This window comes from Ascidiella aspersa, chromosome 3 (assembly GCF_963924565.1).
Source record: "Ascidiella aspersa chromosome 3, kaAscAspe10.2, whole genome shotgun sequence".
Classification (NCBI taxonomy): domain Eukaryota; kingdom Metazoa; phylum Chordata; class Ascidiacea; order Phlebobranchia; family Ascidiidae; genus Ascidiella; species Ascidiella aspersa.
In genome coordinates this window covers 4,160,560-4,175,908 of record NC_139449.1, presented here as the reverse complement: position 1 = coordinate 4,175,908, position 15,349 = coordinate 4,160,560, and the positions used below count along the sequence as shown (strand labels likewise).

Here is a 15,349-nt window from a genome sequence, read left to right as displayed (position 1 = left end):
CATTCTAACTTTTTTAATTTTTTTGATTCTAAAATCTTCTTTATTTTTTAGTCAATTTCGCAAACCCCTTATATTAGTTAAAATTATCACACGCATGAAAAGTTAAAAACTACTCGAGCGTAACCAAAACAATATAATCAAATTTACTGAAAATTGAAATTTTAATTAAAGAATGACCGTAATTTTTTATAATTTTGTTGTTTTATATATCTGAGATGAAGCAGAAGCACAGTATAGCGATGGTGTCGGATTTCTTTTATCCCAACGTCGGCGGGGTTGAGAATCACGTTTACCAACTGGCGCAATGCCTCATTGCTAACGGACACAAGGTATTAAAAAATAAAAATTAAGTTATTTCTTAAATCATTCCCTTTAAACGTGTAAGTATAATCCTGCCGTTATACAATTCCGAACAGCTTTCTAAAGTTAAAAAAGTTTAATAAATCATCCTCAGATGTTTCCCAAAGTATTTTACTATCATTTCATTACTAATTTTTACATAGAATGAAAGACTAGCAGCATTTTAACATATTATTTGTTTTGTAGAAATATTGTTTAAATATTTTATCTAAAATTAGAACTTTTTGTTATTTACTATATATGATATTATAAGTTGTAATTATAAAGTCTTTGTATTTAAGCATTTTAAGTTATATTGTTTGCCATAATAGTTATTTACTACCACATTCAGATAAATTATATAAACTATTGCTACCAGGCATGGTTATATAAATCAAAAACAGCTCCTCTGGTAATTGTAATTGTTAACCAACGCAGGAAGCACCTGCTGAAGGACTAGAGGCAGTCGCTAATTATTTTCTTATCGTTTCGTTGCTCGCGTTTATTTCTGCTTTTTTCCTTTTTTTGCTTTCCATTTATTGTCTGAGCGTTCAGTGTCATTCACCCTGACGAAGGCGGCTTGTATAGGTTGCCGAAACATTGGTTAACAATTACAATTACCAGAGGAGCTGTTTTTGATTTATATGAGATACATTATGTTAACCAAGCAACTTTAATAAAAATAAAGCTACTATGAGTTGCATTGCATCATCTGCTTATGTTTACAATTTGGTGGTAACATGATTATGCAACATGCTTTCCAAACTACTTACTTTTTTACCTTTAGCAATGAAGTTTGCAAAAAAAATTATTCACCAACCAAACTGTTTATTCGCAGGTTATTGTTGTCACACATTCGTATGAAGGTCGCGTTGGTATTCGGTACCTGACTGGAATGCTGAGAGTCTATTATCTACCGCTGCTTGTGTTTTACAATCAGTGCATTTTGCCGACAGTAATTGGAACTCTACCCATGATAAGGTTGGAGATTGGTAACTTTGTTTTATAAATTAATAATAGCTATTTTGAACCACTTGGTTTTATCACATGTTTTCAAATGAGATTGTGAACTAATGTGTTAACCCAAGTTTTTTTTTTGGGTTTAATAAATGTTTATTGATGACCTAAAACAAATTTAATTTATGGTAATTATATATATGATTTGTTATACCCTACAAAAGGTAAGCACATTGGAATAAAAATTAGACTAAAAAATATATTATTTTAGAACTTGCCAAATGAAATCTAAGATTCTGTGGGCAAATTATAGATTGAATACTGTAACCTACATCTCTCATTGCTAAAATGCTATTTAACAAACTAGATTTAGATGTATTTTGATTCCTATTTTTGATCCATCATTCACACAATGCCAAATTTTAAGGACAATCCTAATATCTGAAGGCATTGATATCGTTCACGGTCATTCTTCATTTTCAACGCTGGCTCATGAAGCAATGTTTCATGCCAAGACGCTGGGAATACGGACAGTTTTCACCGACCACTCGTTATTTGGTTTTGCAGATGCCAGTTCGATTCTTACAAATAAGATTCTAGAGCTGTCATTGGCAGCTGTCAATCATGCGATTTGTGTGTCACATACAAGTAAGGTGAGTTAACCCTTTTTCAGAACTGTGCTCTAGTGAAAAGTATGACAGTAAGTCATAAATGCATTAATTGCAAGTACATAAGTTAATGTTAGACTGTTTTTCAATAATTGTTAATATTTTAAAACATTTGTTTGTGTATTCTTTTTTGAAAGTAGGTCTATTTTTTTAACTTAGTTGAACTAAGCCTGTTTATATGCACCTTTCTCAGGCAGATTAGATTAAGGTTCAAGCCGGCTTGAAAAGTAATCCGTTCCAGCGTCGTAATTACATGGCGCGAAATTCAAGCCAGCTTGAGTGTACAAACTGCACTGATATGCATTATTATGTAATATTCCAGTAAACCTCTAACGCACAACCAATTTTTCGGCTTAGGCTACTCCTTGCGGTAGCAATTTATTGCTGCTTGTTCGTTTTTATTAACCTAACATTGAAAAAAACGCAAGAATTACTTGAGTTAGGTTTGCCGATTAAGTACGTTTTTGACTGTCTGTATAGTGCTTCAGTTTACCTGGCACACAGAATGTAAGTGCAGAAAAGTTAAGCTTGTTTGTGCTGTCCAACACTATATACAAGGCAAAGTGGACAAAAGAAGGTGATAAGATGTACCAAACATTAATGAAAACTGTATTTGACGCTGGCCTAGAATCCTACCACAGCGTTGAGACAATTATTAAAGCAAAGTACAATACAATATTTGGGTGAGGGTGGGCCAACTATTACTATTTAAACCTACCCAAACCCGCATCCTAACCCAAATAATGTTATATGTTGTGGATTCTAGACCAGCGCCTATGTCACAAATTAGTATCTGATTCTAACAAGTGTATGTAATGTTCTTTCCTTATGCGCTAAACTTGTTTTGTTTACGACTAGCCGTTCGTGTTACGTCATGGCGTGATGTTTACTGCGTTAAAGCAGGTCATTCAACATCAAACAATTCCGGCCGTCAGCGAAACAAACAGATTAAGCGGAGAACGGATTGAAAACCACTCCTTTTGTCAGATTAGGAAACGAGAGAACTTAATTCATTCCAGCGCCAAAACGAGAGAGAATGAATTAACGAATCAGATTCGAATCCGGCTTAAACGTGCATATAAACGGGCTTACTGTTGTATTATTCTTGTTCAGTCTAATGCAGTAAAACAAACTTTTTGGCAATTGTGTTGAGTTTCAAGTGTTTTTGTTTTTGAATTATATATCTACAAAATCTATCAGTGATCCATTTTTAGGTCTATAAAAACCTAAACATTTTATTAAAAAAAGTTTTCAATTTATTTATTTCATTCTGGTTTAATAGTTAAATTAGGCCTCCAAATTTTATGCTGTTTTTACAAAAATACAAAAATGTGATAATTTTTGCCAACGTTTCGCAGGAAAATACTGTTCTTCGAGCCAATTTAGAGCCACTTGATGTATTTGTGATTCCAAATGCAATTGACCCGAATGAATTTTCACCAAGTTCGGAAAAGAAAGTTGATGATGGAAGAATCCGTATCATAATTATGAGCCGGCTTGTCTATCGCAAAGGTTTACTTATTTTACCTTCTCTCTTTAGTATTGTAGAATTCTTTCTTATATGAAAATTTTGAGTCACCTTTAAAGCATTTGCATTAAAACATGCCATCAAGACATTTACCTAAGGACTTATTTTTTTAGTTTTTTAAATGATTTCCCATACGCCTATTTTACATCTTCAAAATTTAAACTTAAATAATGTACCTGCCTTTGTAATTTTACTAGTCTTTAATTCTATCACTGACATTTACAATTTACAAATATGTATTTGAAAACTTCAATTCTGGCAACTGTACATTTTAAAAGGTATCTCAGCAATTATGAATTACAAAAAATACGTTTATTAAATAATTTATGTTTTATCGGTTAGGAATGGACCTTTTGGCGTGTATCATGCCGCAGATTTGCAGCACACATGAAAATGTCGATTTTATAATCGGCGGTGACGGACCGAAACGTTTGTTACTAGAGGAAACAAAAGAAAACTTTCAACTTCACGACAGAGTCAAGTTTCTCGGAGCAGTCCCTCATAATCAGTATGTTTTAAAAACTTTATACGTTTTTTTGCGCATGTCTGCTATATTATGTTGAGTATTTTTATATCCACCTGTTTCAGTCGTAAAATAGGTAAAAAAACTTTTGACATGTAGACATTGCTTCATTAAACAAAGTTTTAAAATTCTATTTAAAAAAAAATACAAACAGTTATAACACTCTTATAAAAATCTATTACAATTGTTTTACAAATTTATGTGTAATTATATTAATATATTAATAACTGATGATTTTTTGTCTCACTACTGTAATTTTATCCCTTAAAAAACAAAAAAAAAGTAGATATAAAATAATATACATAATAAAGACAGATTTTATTTAATTTAATAAAAGTTCAATGTGCATTTCTTATATTTTAATCAATAGAGTCAGCAAAATCCTGAACAGTGGCGACATTTTCCTTAACACATCTCTCACAGAAGCGTTTTGCATGGCAATCGTTGAAGCAGCTTGCTGTGGCCTACAGGTTGTAAGCACAAGGTAAGCGTTAAGGAAAAAACACTTTTTAAGATATTCTTCTAACTTCATAAAATTATGTCTGATGGTTTTATTCAAAAGCGTTAAATTAGTAGTAATTCATAATAAGAATATCAAAGCCCATACAGAAGAAGGTATCATTTTGAACGTTTCGAATAACTCTTATTCATTTTCAACATAGAGAGAAGACACTGATAGTAAGTGTATATATACGCTGGCAGACGTCTGAAAAGAAGGAAACGAGAGATACACATACATCTAAACCGGGTTGAGCGGCGATTAGAAGTCCTTCTGAACTTTCAGACGTCTCCCTCAGCTTCTCTCTATGTTGAAAATGAATAAAGACTTATTTAAAACGTTCAAAATGATACCTACTTCTGTATGGGCTTTGATATTCTTATTACGTCTTACTACAACCTCCAACCATTATGCTCCAAAGTAGTAATTCACATGTCACAGATTTGCCAAAAATTGACATATAATGTAGGTGGCACTCATCAGCGTTGTAAACTAGTCATTTTGAAAAAAATAACTTGAGTCCAATTCAAATATTTGCAAAAAATAACAAGGCAATTCCCAGTCCACGTAAACTCCTAGTCGAGGTATTGACATTAAAATAATAAAATTGCAACTAGTCCGATCATCAGCAATAACCCAACTAAAAATAACGAAAATGCCATATATATAAATTTTATAAAAAAAAAAATTAAATGAAGACACTTAAATTTTAACCCAAGGTATTTGTCAAAAGTCATTTCCAAAAGAATTAAGTAAAGTTGTTTAAAACACTGGTACTCGCGAATCTGACAGACCTGCAAACTTGTAGTCTAGCGACTCCATTAAATTGCATTTTGTAGGCATTTATTATTTAAACCTTATTCATAATAATTTTTTAAATAGGTGAAAGATACTTTTTTTTTTGGTAACAAAATGTCATTTGTATCCTTTTTGGTGAAGCCACGAAAAAATGGTTAATTTCTGAAAATGTTAAATTGCAATAAAATATTTTCAGTCTAAGGCTTTTTAAATAATTCCCTTACTTATAGTGTGGGGGGAATCCCCGAAGTTCTGCCAGACGACCTCATACATTTGGCCGACCCAAGCGTGTCAGCTTTGCTTGACAAACTGGAAAATGTGATTTGGATGCTGGAAAATGGAAAAGCTAAAAGTCGCTCCTATTTACACGAGAGGGTATCTCCGTTGTACACCTGGTCGAAAGTAAGAACACGTTTATACGCGAAACTCCGAACGTAAAAAAATAGGATCTCAGTGAATTCTTCTTCTCAGTGAAACATTAACACAGAAACATTTTTTTTTAATTTTTTTAACATGTTATATAAGCAACAAAGAAAAAATAGGATCTCAGTGAATTCTTTTTCTCCGTTAAAAAGTAACACAGCAACAATTTTCTTTACGTGCCATAAAAGCAACACTTAATACTTGTAAGAATTGTCATTCTTTTTGGCAGTGTTGTAGTGACCTGACCGAGTATAACTTTATGGAAACCTTTTTAGACCACATGCATGCTATCGCTATGGCTTGTTATGGCGTGTGACAAAGCTCAATTTCTGTTCAATTAGATTGTAAATGTCACATATTTTTTATTTAGTGATTGTTCTGCAGATTTAAACAAATATACCACATATTTTAGTCTGCACCTTAGCTCCTGATTTGCGTACGAGTTCGCTCGAGAAATGTTTAACGTTTTATTTTGATGTTAAGGACTTTTTTTTACAAATGACTTGACTAATACATCTGTAAGTTCAAATGACTTGTTTATAACACCGCTGCTGTTTGGAGGGTTTATCAAGCCTAGAGTTATTTTTAAAGAGATTTGGAAAAGTCGAAAAGTGCAACAATACTTCCTAACAAAACAATTTTGACTCATATTAATTTAATTTTCAGGTTGCCACCCGCACTGAGGTAGTTTACAATGCTGTCATGAAACAACCGAAGCTTACTTTTACCGAGAGAAGGAAAAAGCTACTCAACTGTGGATTCTTTATAGGTAGATCTTTTTAACTTGCTGTGTGTATAAAAAGTGTAGGTTAATTTAAAAAATTGAATTTAAAAAAAATTATAACCATGGTTTTAATAACCCAAATTAAAAAAAAATTCACATAATTTTAATTGTAACATGAATGTTAATTTTCGTTGACACGTTTAGGCAAGTCATTATAAGTTATACTTAAAAAAGAGGTTTCTAATTCTATTTTAGCCGCTTCAAAAGGCAGTCTCGCTATATTTAAATATTCAACACTCTTCGCATTTTTCTCGTATTAATGAAAGTACGAATCACATTGAACAAAAATTGCCAAAAAAAAAAAAATTGCAAACTCTATTTCGCCTGTTAATGCATACTGCATATTTTCAAAAAATTAAAATCTTCTGAAATGTCAAGTAAATGGTAACCTTTGATTAACGAATATTCCATTTAGACACATGCGCTTTTCGGTAACTAAACATCCGGATACCTTCGGAAAATGCTCGGAATAGTAACAATTTCCTTGCAAGCAAGACTTACCTAGCCGTGACTCTCGCGAGGTTCGAACTCACATCGTTAGCCAAAGAAAAACTTTACTCTACCAACTGTGCTCATATTTAAAACTTAAGTTTTTCATCCAAATACTTTGGAATGAAAAATTTCGTTTTTTTTGGAAAATTATACGCCCTTTCAAATTGAACCCACAGAAAATTATATTAAAATTTGAGTTTTTTATCTAAAAATGTGGAATCGAAAATTAATATTTTTGTGTAGGCCGTAAAACTAACTACTTCAGTCATATTTTCTTTACAGTTGATATTTATTTTGTTTTAGGAAAGCTCTTCATTCTGCTTGCGATCATTGACCATTTTCTTTGCTATATTTTGGATTTTGTTTATCCCGTTGAAGTTGAAATTACCAAGAAGCGAAAATCACTGTGATCTAGATTTTTCTCTTGTTCATGTTTTGTTATCGTCTTTTCTATGCAGCATTTTCGCAGATTTATTTAAAAAAAGAAGCACTACGTTGTGATGTTGTGGTGGATTGTGTTGTTGGAGGCTACTACGAGTTTTTTCTGTCATGTTGTAGTAGCACATCAATTTTCTAAATTAAAAAAGTGTTTTGTTTCCCAAAGCCAAGTTATAATACTGCCTAAAACCAAATAAATTCGGTTTGTAGGCATATGAGTCGGAATACATTTTTAACGCCTTTAAAGTTTAGAAAATTAAAAAAGGATCATCGATTTTCTAAATTAAAAAAAAACTAAGTTTTTGTTGTATATTCCCGGCTTTTTCTAAAAGCCTAATTTTGAAACTGCTTAAAACCAAATAAAACAGTTTTGCAGACACCTGGCTAGAAAAAATTGAACATCTTTAAATAGTTGAGCAACTAGTAGGCCTATACGGGTCTTTATTATACGCCATCTACCTTAAAAAAATATTCTAAATTTAATTCGTTACTCAAACCGGTTTATTTAAGAAAATGGAAATTTTTTAACATCTTGCATTTTGCAATTGAAATATAAAATTGTAATATATTTGGCGGACTGGCAGGAATGTTGACGCCGACCGGCGATTGAGAACCATTGAGCTTTATCACGTGAAGTGCGCGGACTATTTTCTTTGTTTTATCTCACATAATCAACATTTCGTGCGATTTTAAGATATTTCAATAAATTACTGCTTGGGTTTTATTACGTCACCAAAATTAAATTAAATCCCAGTTACCATTCTACAATTTTTCTTTACATTTGTTAATGCAAAAATTTGTATTTAATCGAACAGAACTGGAACCAAAATTTTTGAATTGCCGATTGGAACCGAACCTTTTTTATCATTAAGAGTAGCTGCATTACGTATTTTAACGTCATAGTCTACCTTAGCTTTGGACTCAACAATTGGTCAAAGTATTTCCGTTTTAAACACGTACCTTGTTTGCTTCGCATGTGCATTTATAAAAGGGTATGTTGATCAACGTTAAATCTGAAGACGCTATTCTAACGCCTTACGCGTGTGCAAAATGTTTGAGCAAGGTTTATTGTCCCCCAAAATAATAACTGCGCAGTCGAATTGACAATAAAGTAAATGCAAAATGCTTTAATTTTTTTTTTTTACTATTCCTTAATTAATTTCATTGCATTAAAACTCAATTTGCGCCTATAGGTAATGTGAATTTTTTGGGCAAATTGTAAAGAAGTGTAATTACCCGGAAAATTCACGTCACTCAGGTGCAATTGAAAGTAGGCCTAAATGCAAACAGTTTTTCCTAACTAGAATAACATGTAAGTATAAACTTGTTTTAAAGTGTACTGTACAAAATTCCTACCAAATTGTCCAAACGATGTATTATTCGTACAGTTAAAAGTTTCAGGTTTGGAGAGACACCATAAAGTAAAAATAATACACAAGGTAAAGTATCGAGTAAAGCAAATTTCAGATTATTTTTGACAAATCGTAAATATTTTTTATAGTTGAAAACAATTGAAGTGCAAAAAAGCACAACCAATATTTGCAAGAATAAAAAGTGATGTTACCAATAAACAAAACATCAAATGAAATCAGCAAGAATAAAAAAATACAATACCGTAATTAAAAAGATATAACTACAAAACGTATTTCTAACAACAAGGTAATTAAAGTAGTATAAAAGTACAAAAAGAGGTAAAACTTTTAAGGTTAAAAATAGATAAAAACAAACAAACAAACAAACACAAAGTTATAAATTTGTACAAAAAGGTTAGAAGAAGATAAAAACTAAACACACAAAATAAAAAAGTGCAGTCAAGTTGTGAAGTTTTGTATCTGAAATGCATTATGATGATTTAATAGCGCATTTCCGTTAGCCCTCTGCATGCAGGCTTTGCACAAACCTGTCATAAAAAAAACAATTTAGTTATTCGTTGGTATCAGTTCCTTATTATGGCGTCACAATGTGCTTCGTGTGTTCTCTGTACTTACTAGATATTTCTCACGACTGCATAATTTTGTTATTTTCATCAAAATATCATTTAGCAAAGTAGGTATAACTAGGACCTTATATAGCGACTAAAATACATGGAATTTTAAAAAGGCTATACTCTCTTCGTATTGTTATATTTACTGGATTAGAAAATTATCGAAGACCATTCTTGCAGTTTGCAAGTTTTTTGGCAAATAAATTTACCTAAAATAAGTTTATTTAAAAATCAAAGCATTATCGTAATAAGAAGGTGTTATATCGATGACTTAATTGCTCAACATTTGTTTTTTGACAAAATTGTTGTTTATCTTGTCCCACGAATTTAGAGTTAGTGATTTTTTTTACGTTTGCTGAAGCCTATTATTCAATGTACTTACTGCGAAATTTTGCCGAGCCATGTCTTCGGGTCGAAAAGCAAATGCGGGCAACTTTGTGACACAAACTATGCGTCTTGTGATCTGCCATTAAAAGTATGTTGCTAAAACGTATTCGTTTACAACGTTAATTTCAACTTTTATTTACTTAACCGGTTTTACCGTTTCCTAGGTTAATATTTTAAAATTAAAACATAACTTTTATTTTTTTCTTTGCAACTTACGTTTTTTGCGATGTACTTGAATTCGGTCGTAAAGCCAGTGTTTTGATGATTGACTTGCAACTGCAAAAAAGCTGACATTTAGATCCGTTTGTTTAAGCTAAATTTTTAATTTTTTACAAAGCTTTGGAAATGCGATAAAATGTGCAATTAAGCAAATACTGCTTTGTTTCTACCGCTTGACTAAGCGCAGAAACCCTTTGTAAAACCCTTTGAATTTTAAATAACATTTGTTTGAACCATATTGGAAGAATGACTATTTTATCTATATTTTCTAACTTATTTAATATGTCTGATATAACAATTATGTACATCACTCACCAATTTCTGTAACAAGCATTCCAACCAAAACCCATGCGATAATTTTGCTAGCGGCCATCTCAGAAATTAGTAGAAAATTTTAAATAATTTGCAGTATAATGTATGTTTCTGTTTGATTGACTTGTAACAGTTCACTAGTAAATGGCGATCTCCGCCTTATATATGGCATACCGAGCGCAGATAAAAAAGGTTTCTGTTAATAATCCACAAGGCATCCTGATTGCGAAAGTGATCAAATGCTCTAATGGTGGCATCAATGTATTTCTAAATTGGCGTATTTATAAATTGGCGCTACAGAAACTGTCCTTGTCGTAACATTATACTTATAAACATGCGCCAATTGCACTTATTGTCTTAAAATTATTTCGTTTTCATGCTTTATTTTAGTTCATGGGTTATTAACCTTTTTTGTGCATTTAAACTTTTAACAAAATTGAATATCAGATTTACTCCCAAAATACTACCCTTGCTTTTTGGCAACGACAAATGAAGTAACAATAAGAGATGAGGAGGTTGCCAATAAACTAACAACAAAGTGTCAATTGGCGAAGCATAGGGCTTTCGAAACTATATAGACGACAAATAATTAATAGGCTACTATAGGCTAGCTTCAAATTAACAACCTGAACTAGGAAAGTAGGCTACCAATACCTACAGATGGTGCAAATTTTTCTGTCTCCTCAACTGATGAGTTATAGCTCATTTACCCCCTAAAGCGAGGAAATTTACCCCTGAGGTAAATTTACCCCAGGTTAAGAAAAGCTGCTTTAGATACTACCCGCAACCTTCAGCTCAGGGATTAAATACTAATTAATACCTGACTATAACTCGATCTCTTGACTCAAACAACTGTCGCTAGCTCATGATTTAATTTAAAAGTGTCGCATTTTAGGATTTTTCATATTATCAAGTTTGAGTCAACACCCGAAGCCAACTAGCAGTAGGGCGATATATCTGTGCTATCCAAAACCAATTTTATACAGGAATTTGCAGTGTAGTAAACAAGTCATTTTGAAATGACTTAAGTCCCAGTCAAGTCATTCGTAAAATAACTTAAGTCCAAGTCAAGTCTTTTTGAATAAATAACAAGTCACGTCCCAGTCCAAGTCATATGATGCCCAAGTCAAGTCCCAGTCAAGTCATAATTAGAGCAAGTCAACTTCAAGTCCAGCCCTTGTCAAAAAAATAAAACTTTAAACTATGAAAACCGGCAAACTCCTCCGATTCTTAGGAGCAACTCAAGTAAAAAATAACATAAAAGCAGCATATTACAAGCAAATTATTTTATGTGCAAAGATTGGGATAAATAACACAATTTTATAAATAATTGCTTAATTAAAACAATTTATTTTAACCCCAGTCATTTGCCCAAAAGACTCAAGTCAAGTCAAGTCATTTTGCCCAAAAGACTCAAGTCAAGTCAAGTCATTTATAAACAGTGACTTAAGTGCACTTAAGTCAAGTCATTGATCTAAGTCATTACAACACTGGGAGTTTAAGCCATGATTTGCGATACAGGGCAGGCCTTCTACGCTGATAGGTGAACTTGTCAAACATAGTACGTTGATAGTTGAAGGTAGCTAAAACTGTGACCTGAAAAAAGGCTAAAAAGATTTCATTAATTTTGCGTGTTTGGGCATAGTGATGACGTCATTTGGTATCGAATCAGATCGCGATACTTTTGGCAAAAAATATCGGATATCGGTATCGGAATAAAATATAAAGTATCGGACATCCCTAGTGGCGTAAATTAAAAACAAATCTTTAACTTAAAACAAATCTATAACGTAAAAGTTGTTTTGCAAAAATAACAAAGCACAGTAGGCCTACCTCTGTGGTGCGAAAATTCAATAAACATAAAAATGATTTAAGTATAAGACAATAAATATATTTGGTGCTTTAGTGTAAAGTAGAATTTCGGCCGACAAATGCAGTTTCTGTAGCGTCAGTTTCAAAATAAATCGACGTAAACATTAATAGAGCATCTGATCACTTTCACAACAAAGGTCCCGCGTCAATCATAAACACGTACTTTCAGTTGCGCCGAAATGCCGCATGTAACAGTGTTTCTCAACGTTTTTGGCTTACGGACCGGTAAAATGTTAAAACAAATTTTGCCGTCCGGTGGACCTTAAAAAATCAAAATCAACCCAAAATGTAATTACGACAAAAGTATGTGCAACTTAAAAGCAAAGAATGGAAACTTTTTTTGATATCATATACGCAAACTTGTAGCTTAGCGACTCCATTAAATTGCATTTTGTAGGCATTTATTATTTAAACCTTATTCATAATTTTTTAAATAGGTAAAATATACATTTTTTTTGTTAACAAAATGCCATTTTTATCCTTTTTGTTGAAGCCACGAAAAAATGGTTAATTTCTGAAAATGTTAAATTGCAATAAAATATTTTCAGCCTAAGGCTTTTTAAATAATTCCCTTACTTATAGTGTGGGGGGAATCCCCGAAGTTCTGCCAGAAGACCTTATACATTTGGCCGATCCAAGCATTTCAGCTTTGGTCGACAAACTAGAAAATGTGATTTGGATGCTGGTAAATGGAAAAGCCAAAAGTCGCTCCTATTTACACGAGAGGGTAGCTCCGTTGTACACCTGGTCTAAAGTAAGCACACGTTTATACACGAACTCTGAACGAAAAAATAGGATCTCAGTGAATTCTTCTTCTCAGTGAAACATTAACACAGAAACATTTTTTTTTAATTTTTGTAACATGTTATATAAGCAACAAAGAACAAATAGGATCTCAGTGAATTCTTTTTCTCCGTTAAAAAGTAACACAGCAACAATTTTCTTTACGTGACATATAAGCAACACTTTTTTTCAAAAGTACCTGTAACATTTGTCATTCTTTTTGGCAGTGTTCCAATGACCTGCCGAGTTTAACTTAATGAAAAACTTTTTAGACCACATGCATCTAATGGCTGGTTACGACGCGTGACAAAGCTCAATTTCTGTTCAATTAGATTGTAAATGTCACATATTTTTTATTTATTGAATGTTCTGCAAATTTAAACAAATATAGCACATATTTTAGTCTGCACCTTAGCTCCTGATTTGCGTACGAGTTCGCTCGAGAAATGTTTAACGTTTTATTTTGATGAATACAATTTTTTTATAAATGACTTGACTATAACTTAACTGATTTCAAAAAGACTTGTTTGAAACAGTTCTGTTTGGACGGTTTATCAAGCTCAGAGTTATTTTTAAAGGGATTGGGAAAGTCGAAAAGTGCAGCAATACTTCCTAACAAACCAATTTTGACTCATATTAAGCGTTTAATTTTCAGGTTGCCACCCGCACTGAAGTAGTTTACAATGCTGTCATGAAACAACCGAAGCTTACATTTACCGAGAGAAGGAAAAAGCTACTCAACTGTGGATTCGTTATAGGTAGATTTTTTTGAACTTGGTCTGTATGAAAAGTATAGGACAATTTGAAAAATTAAATTAAAAAAAAAAAAATCATAACTATGGTTTTCATAATCCCAATTTAAAAAAAAGTATAGGGTAATTTCAATAAAGGAAAACAAATTATCACTATGGGTTCATAAGTAAAATTTAAAAAATCATATAAATTTAACTACTTTCAAAATTTGTTGTTGTTTTTATATTGAACGGTACTGTTTAGTTTCGTTGACAAGTTTAGGCAAGTCACTACAAGTCACATTATGCTTAAAGAAAACTATTTTGAATTTGTAATGTGTGAAAAGTATAGGGTGATTTTAAAAATCGAAATTTAAATTTTTTTATCAATATGTTAAAATTAGGAAAAAAGTAAAATTAAAAAAATTAAATAAGTTTAATTATTTTTTTAAATTTGTTGTTGTTTTTGGAATAAACGGCACGGTTTAGTTTCGTTGACACGAATATGCAAGTTAGTATAAGGTATACTTAAAAATTGTTTCTAACTACATTCTAGCCGCTTTCCTAAGTCTATTTCGTCTCAGTTAAAAGTCAACAAATCAAAAGACAGTCTTTCTATAATCTAAATATTAAACACTCTTCGCATTTTTCTCATATTGATGCCAGTGCGAATTACATTGAACGAAAATTGCCCTAACTCTATTTCGCCTGTTAATACTTACTGCATATTTTCAAAGAATTAAAATCTTCTGAAATGTCAAGTAAATGGTAACCTTTGATTAACGAATGTTCCATTTAGACACATGCGCTTTTCGGTAACTAAACATCCGGATACCTTTCGGAAAAAGCTCGGAATAGTAATAATTTCCTTGCAAGCAAGATTTTTCTAGCCTTGACTCTCGCGAGGTTCGAACTCACATCGTTAGTCAAAGAAAAACTTTACGCTACCAACAATGCTCATATTTAAAACTTAAGTTTTTCATCCAAATACATTGGAATGAAAAGTTTCGTTTTTTTTTGTTTTTTTTTGAAAAGTATACCCCCTATCAAATTGAACCCAAGAAAAGTATATTAAAATTTGAGTTTTTTTATCTAAAATTAATATTTTTGAGAAAGCCATAAAACTCACGACCTCGGTCATATTTTCTTTACAATTAATATTTATTTTGTTTTAGGAAAGCTCTTCTTTCTGCTTGCGATTATTGACCATTTTCTTTGCTATATTTTGGATTTTGTTTATCCCGTTGAAGTTGAAATCACCAAGAAGCGAAAATCACTGTGATCTAGATTTTTTCGTGTTCATGTTTTTGTTGTCCTTTCTATGCAGCGTTTTCGCGGTTTATTTAAAAAAAAAGAAGCACTATTTTGTGATGTTTGCTTGATTGTCAGTGTTGTAAACAAGTCATTTTGAAACGACTTAAGTCCCAGTCAAGTCATTTCAAAAATAACTTAAGTTCAAGTCGAGTCTTTTGCAAGCAAAAATAACAAGTCAAGTCCCAGTGAAGTTATTATGAGAGCAAGTCAATTCCAAGTCATGCCATTTACGTAAAGGTTTACTGTTAAACCCTTAAAATTGGTAAACTCGTCCGATTATAAGCAATAATTTAACTAA

The 15,349-nt window shown here is 32.0% G+C and overlaps 1 protein-coding gene across 1 annotated transcript; it reads left to right on the top strand.

Annotated features, from left to right (window-relative positions):
- Nucleotides 1-184: 184 nt before the first annotated feature.
- On the top strand, nucleotides 185-15,019 carry LOC146158158 (uncharacterized). The gene is made up of 12 exons (XM_083383836.1): nucleotides 185-329; nucleotides 1,178-1,320; nucleotides 1,724-1,949; nucleotides 3,323-3,476; nucleotides 3,835-4,000; nucleotides 4,386-4,499; nucleotides 5,543-5,714; nucleotides 6,402-6,504; nucleotides 7,315-7,417; nucleotides 12,806-12,977; nucleotides 13,662-13,764; nucleotides 14,913-15,019. Exons 1-12 carry the CDS (start codon nucleotides 216-218, stop codon nucleotides 15,017-15,019), a joined length of 1,677 nt encoding a protein of 558 aa, XP_083239962.1. The 5' UTR covers nucleotides 185-215.
- The last annotated feature ends 330 nt before the right edge of the window (nucleotides 15,020-15,349 follow it).

Coding starts and splice junctions, on each gene's coding strand:
- LOC146158158 (XM_083383836.1), top strand. CDS start 216: ATGAAGCAGAAGCACAGTATAGCGATGGTGTCGGATTTCTTTTATCCC. Junction 3,477..3,834: donor CCGGCTTGTCTATCGCAAAG/GTTTACTTATTT, acceptor TTTATCGGTTAG/GAATGGACCTTTTGGCGTGT. Junction 5,715..6,401: donor CGTTGTACACCTGGTCGAAA/GTAAGAACACGT, acceptor TTTAATTTTCAG/GTTGCCACCCGCACTGAGGT.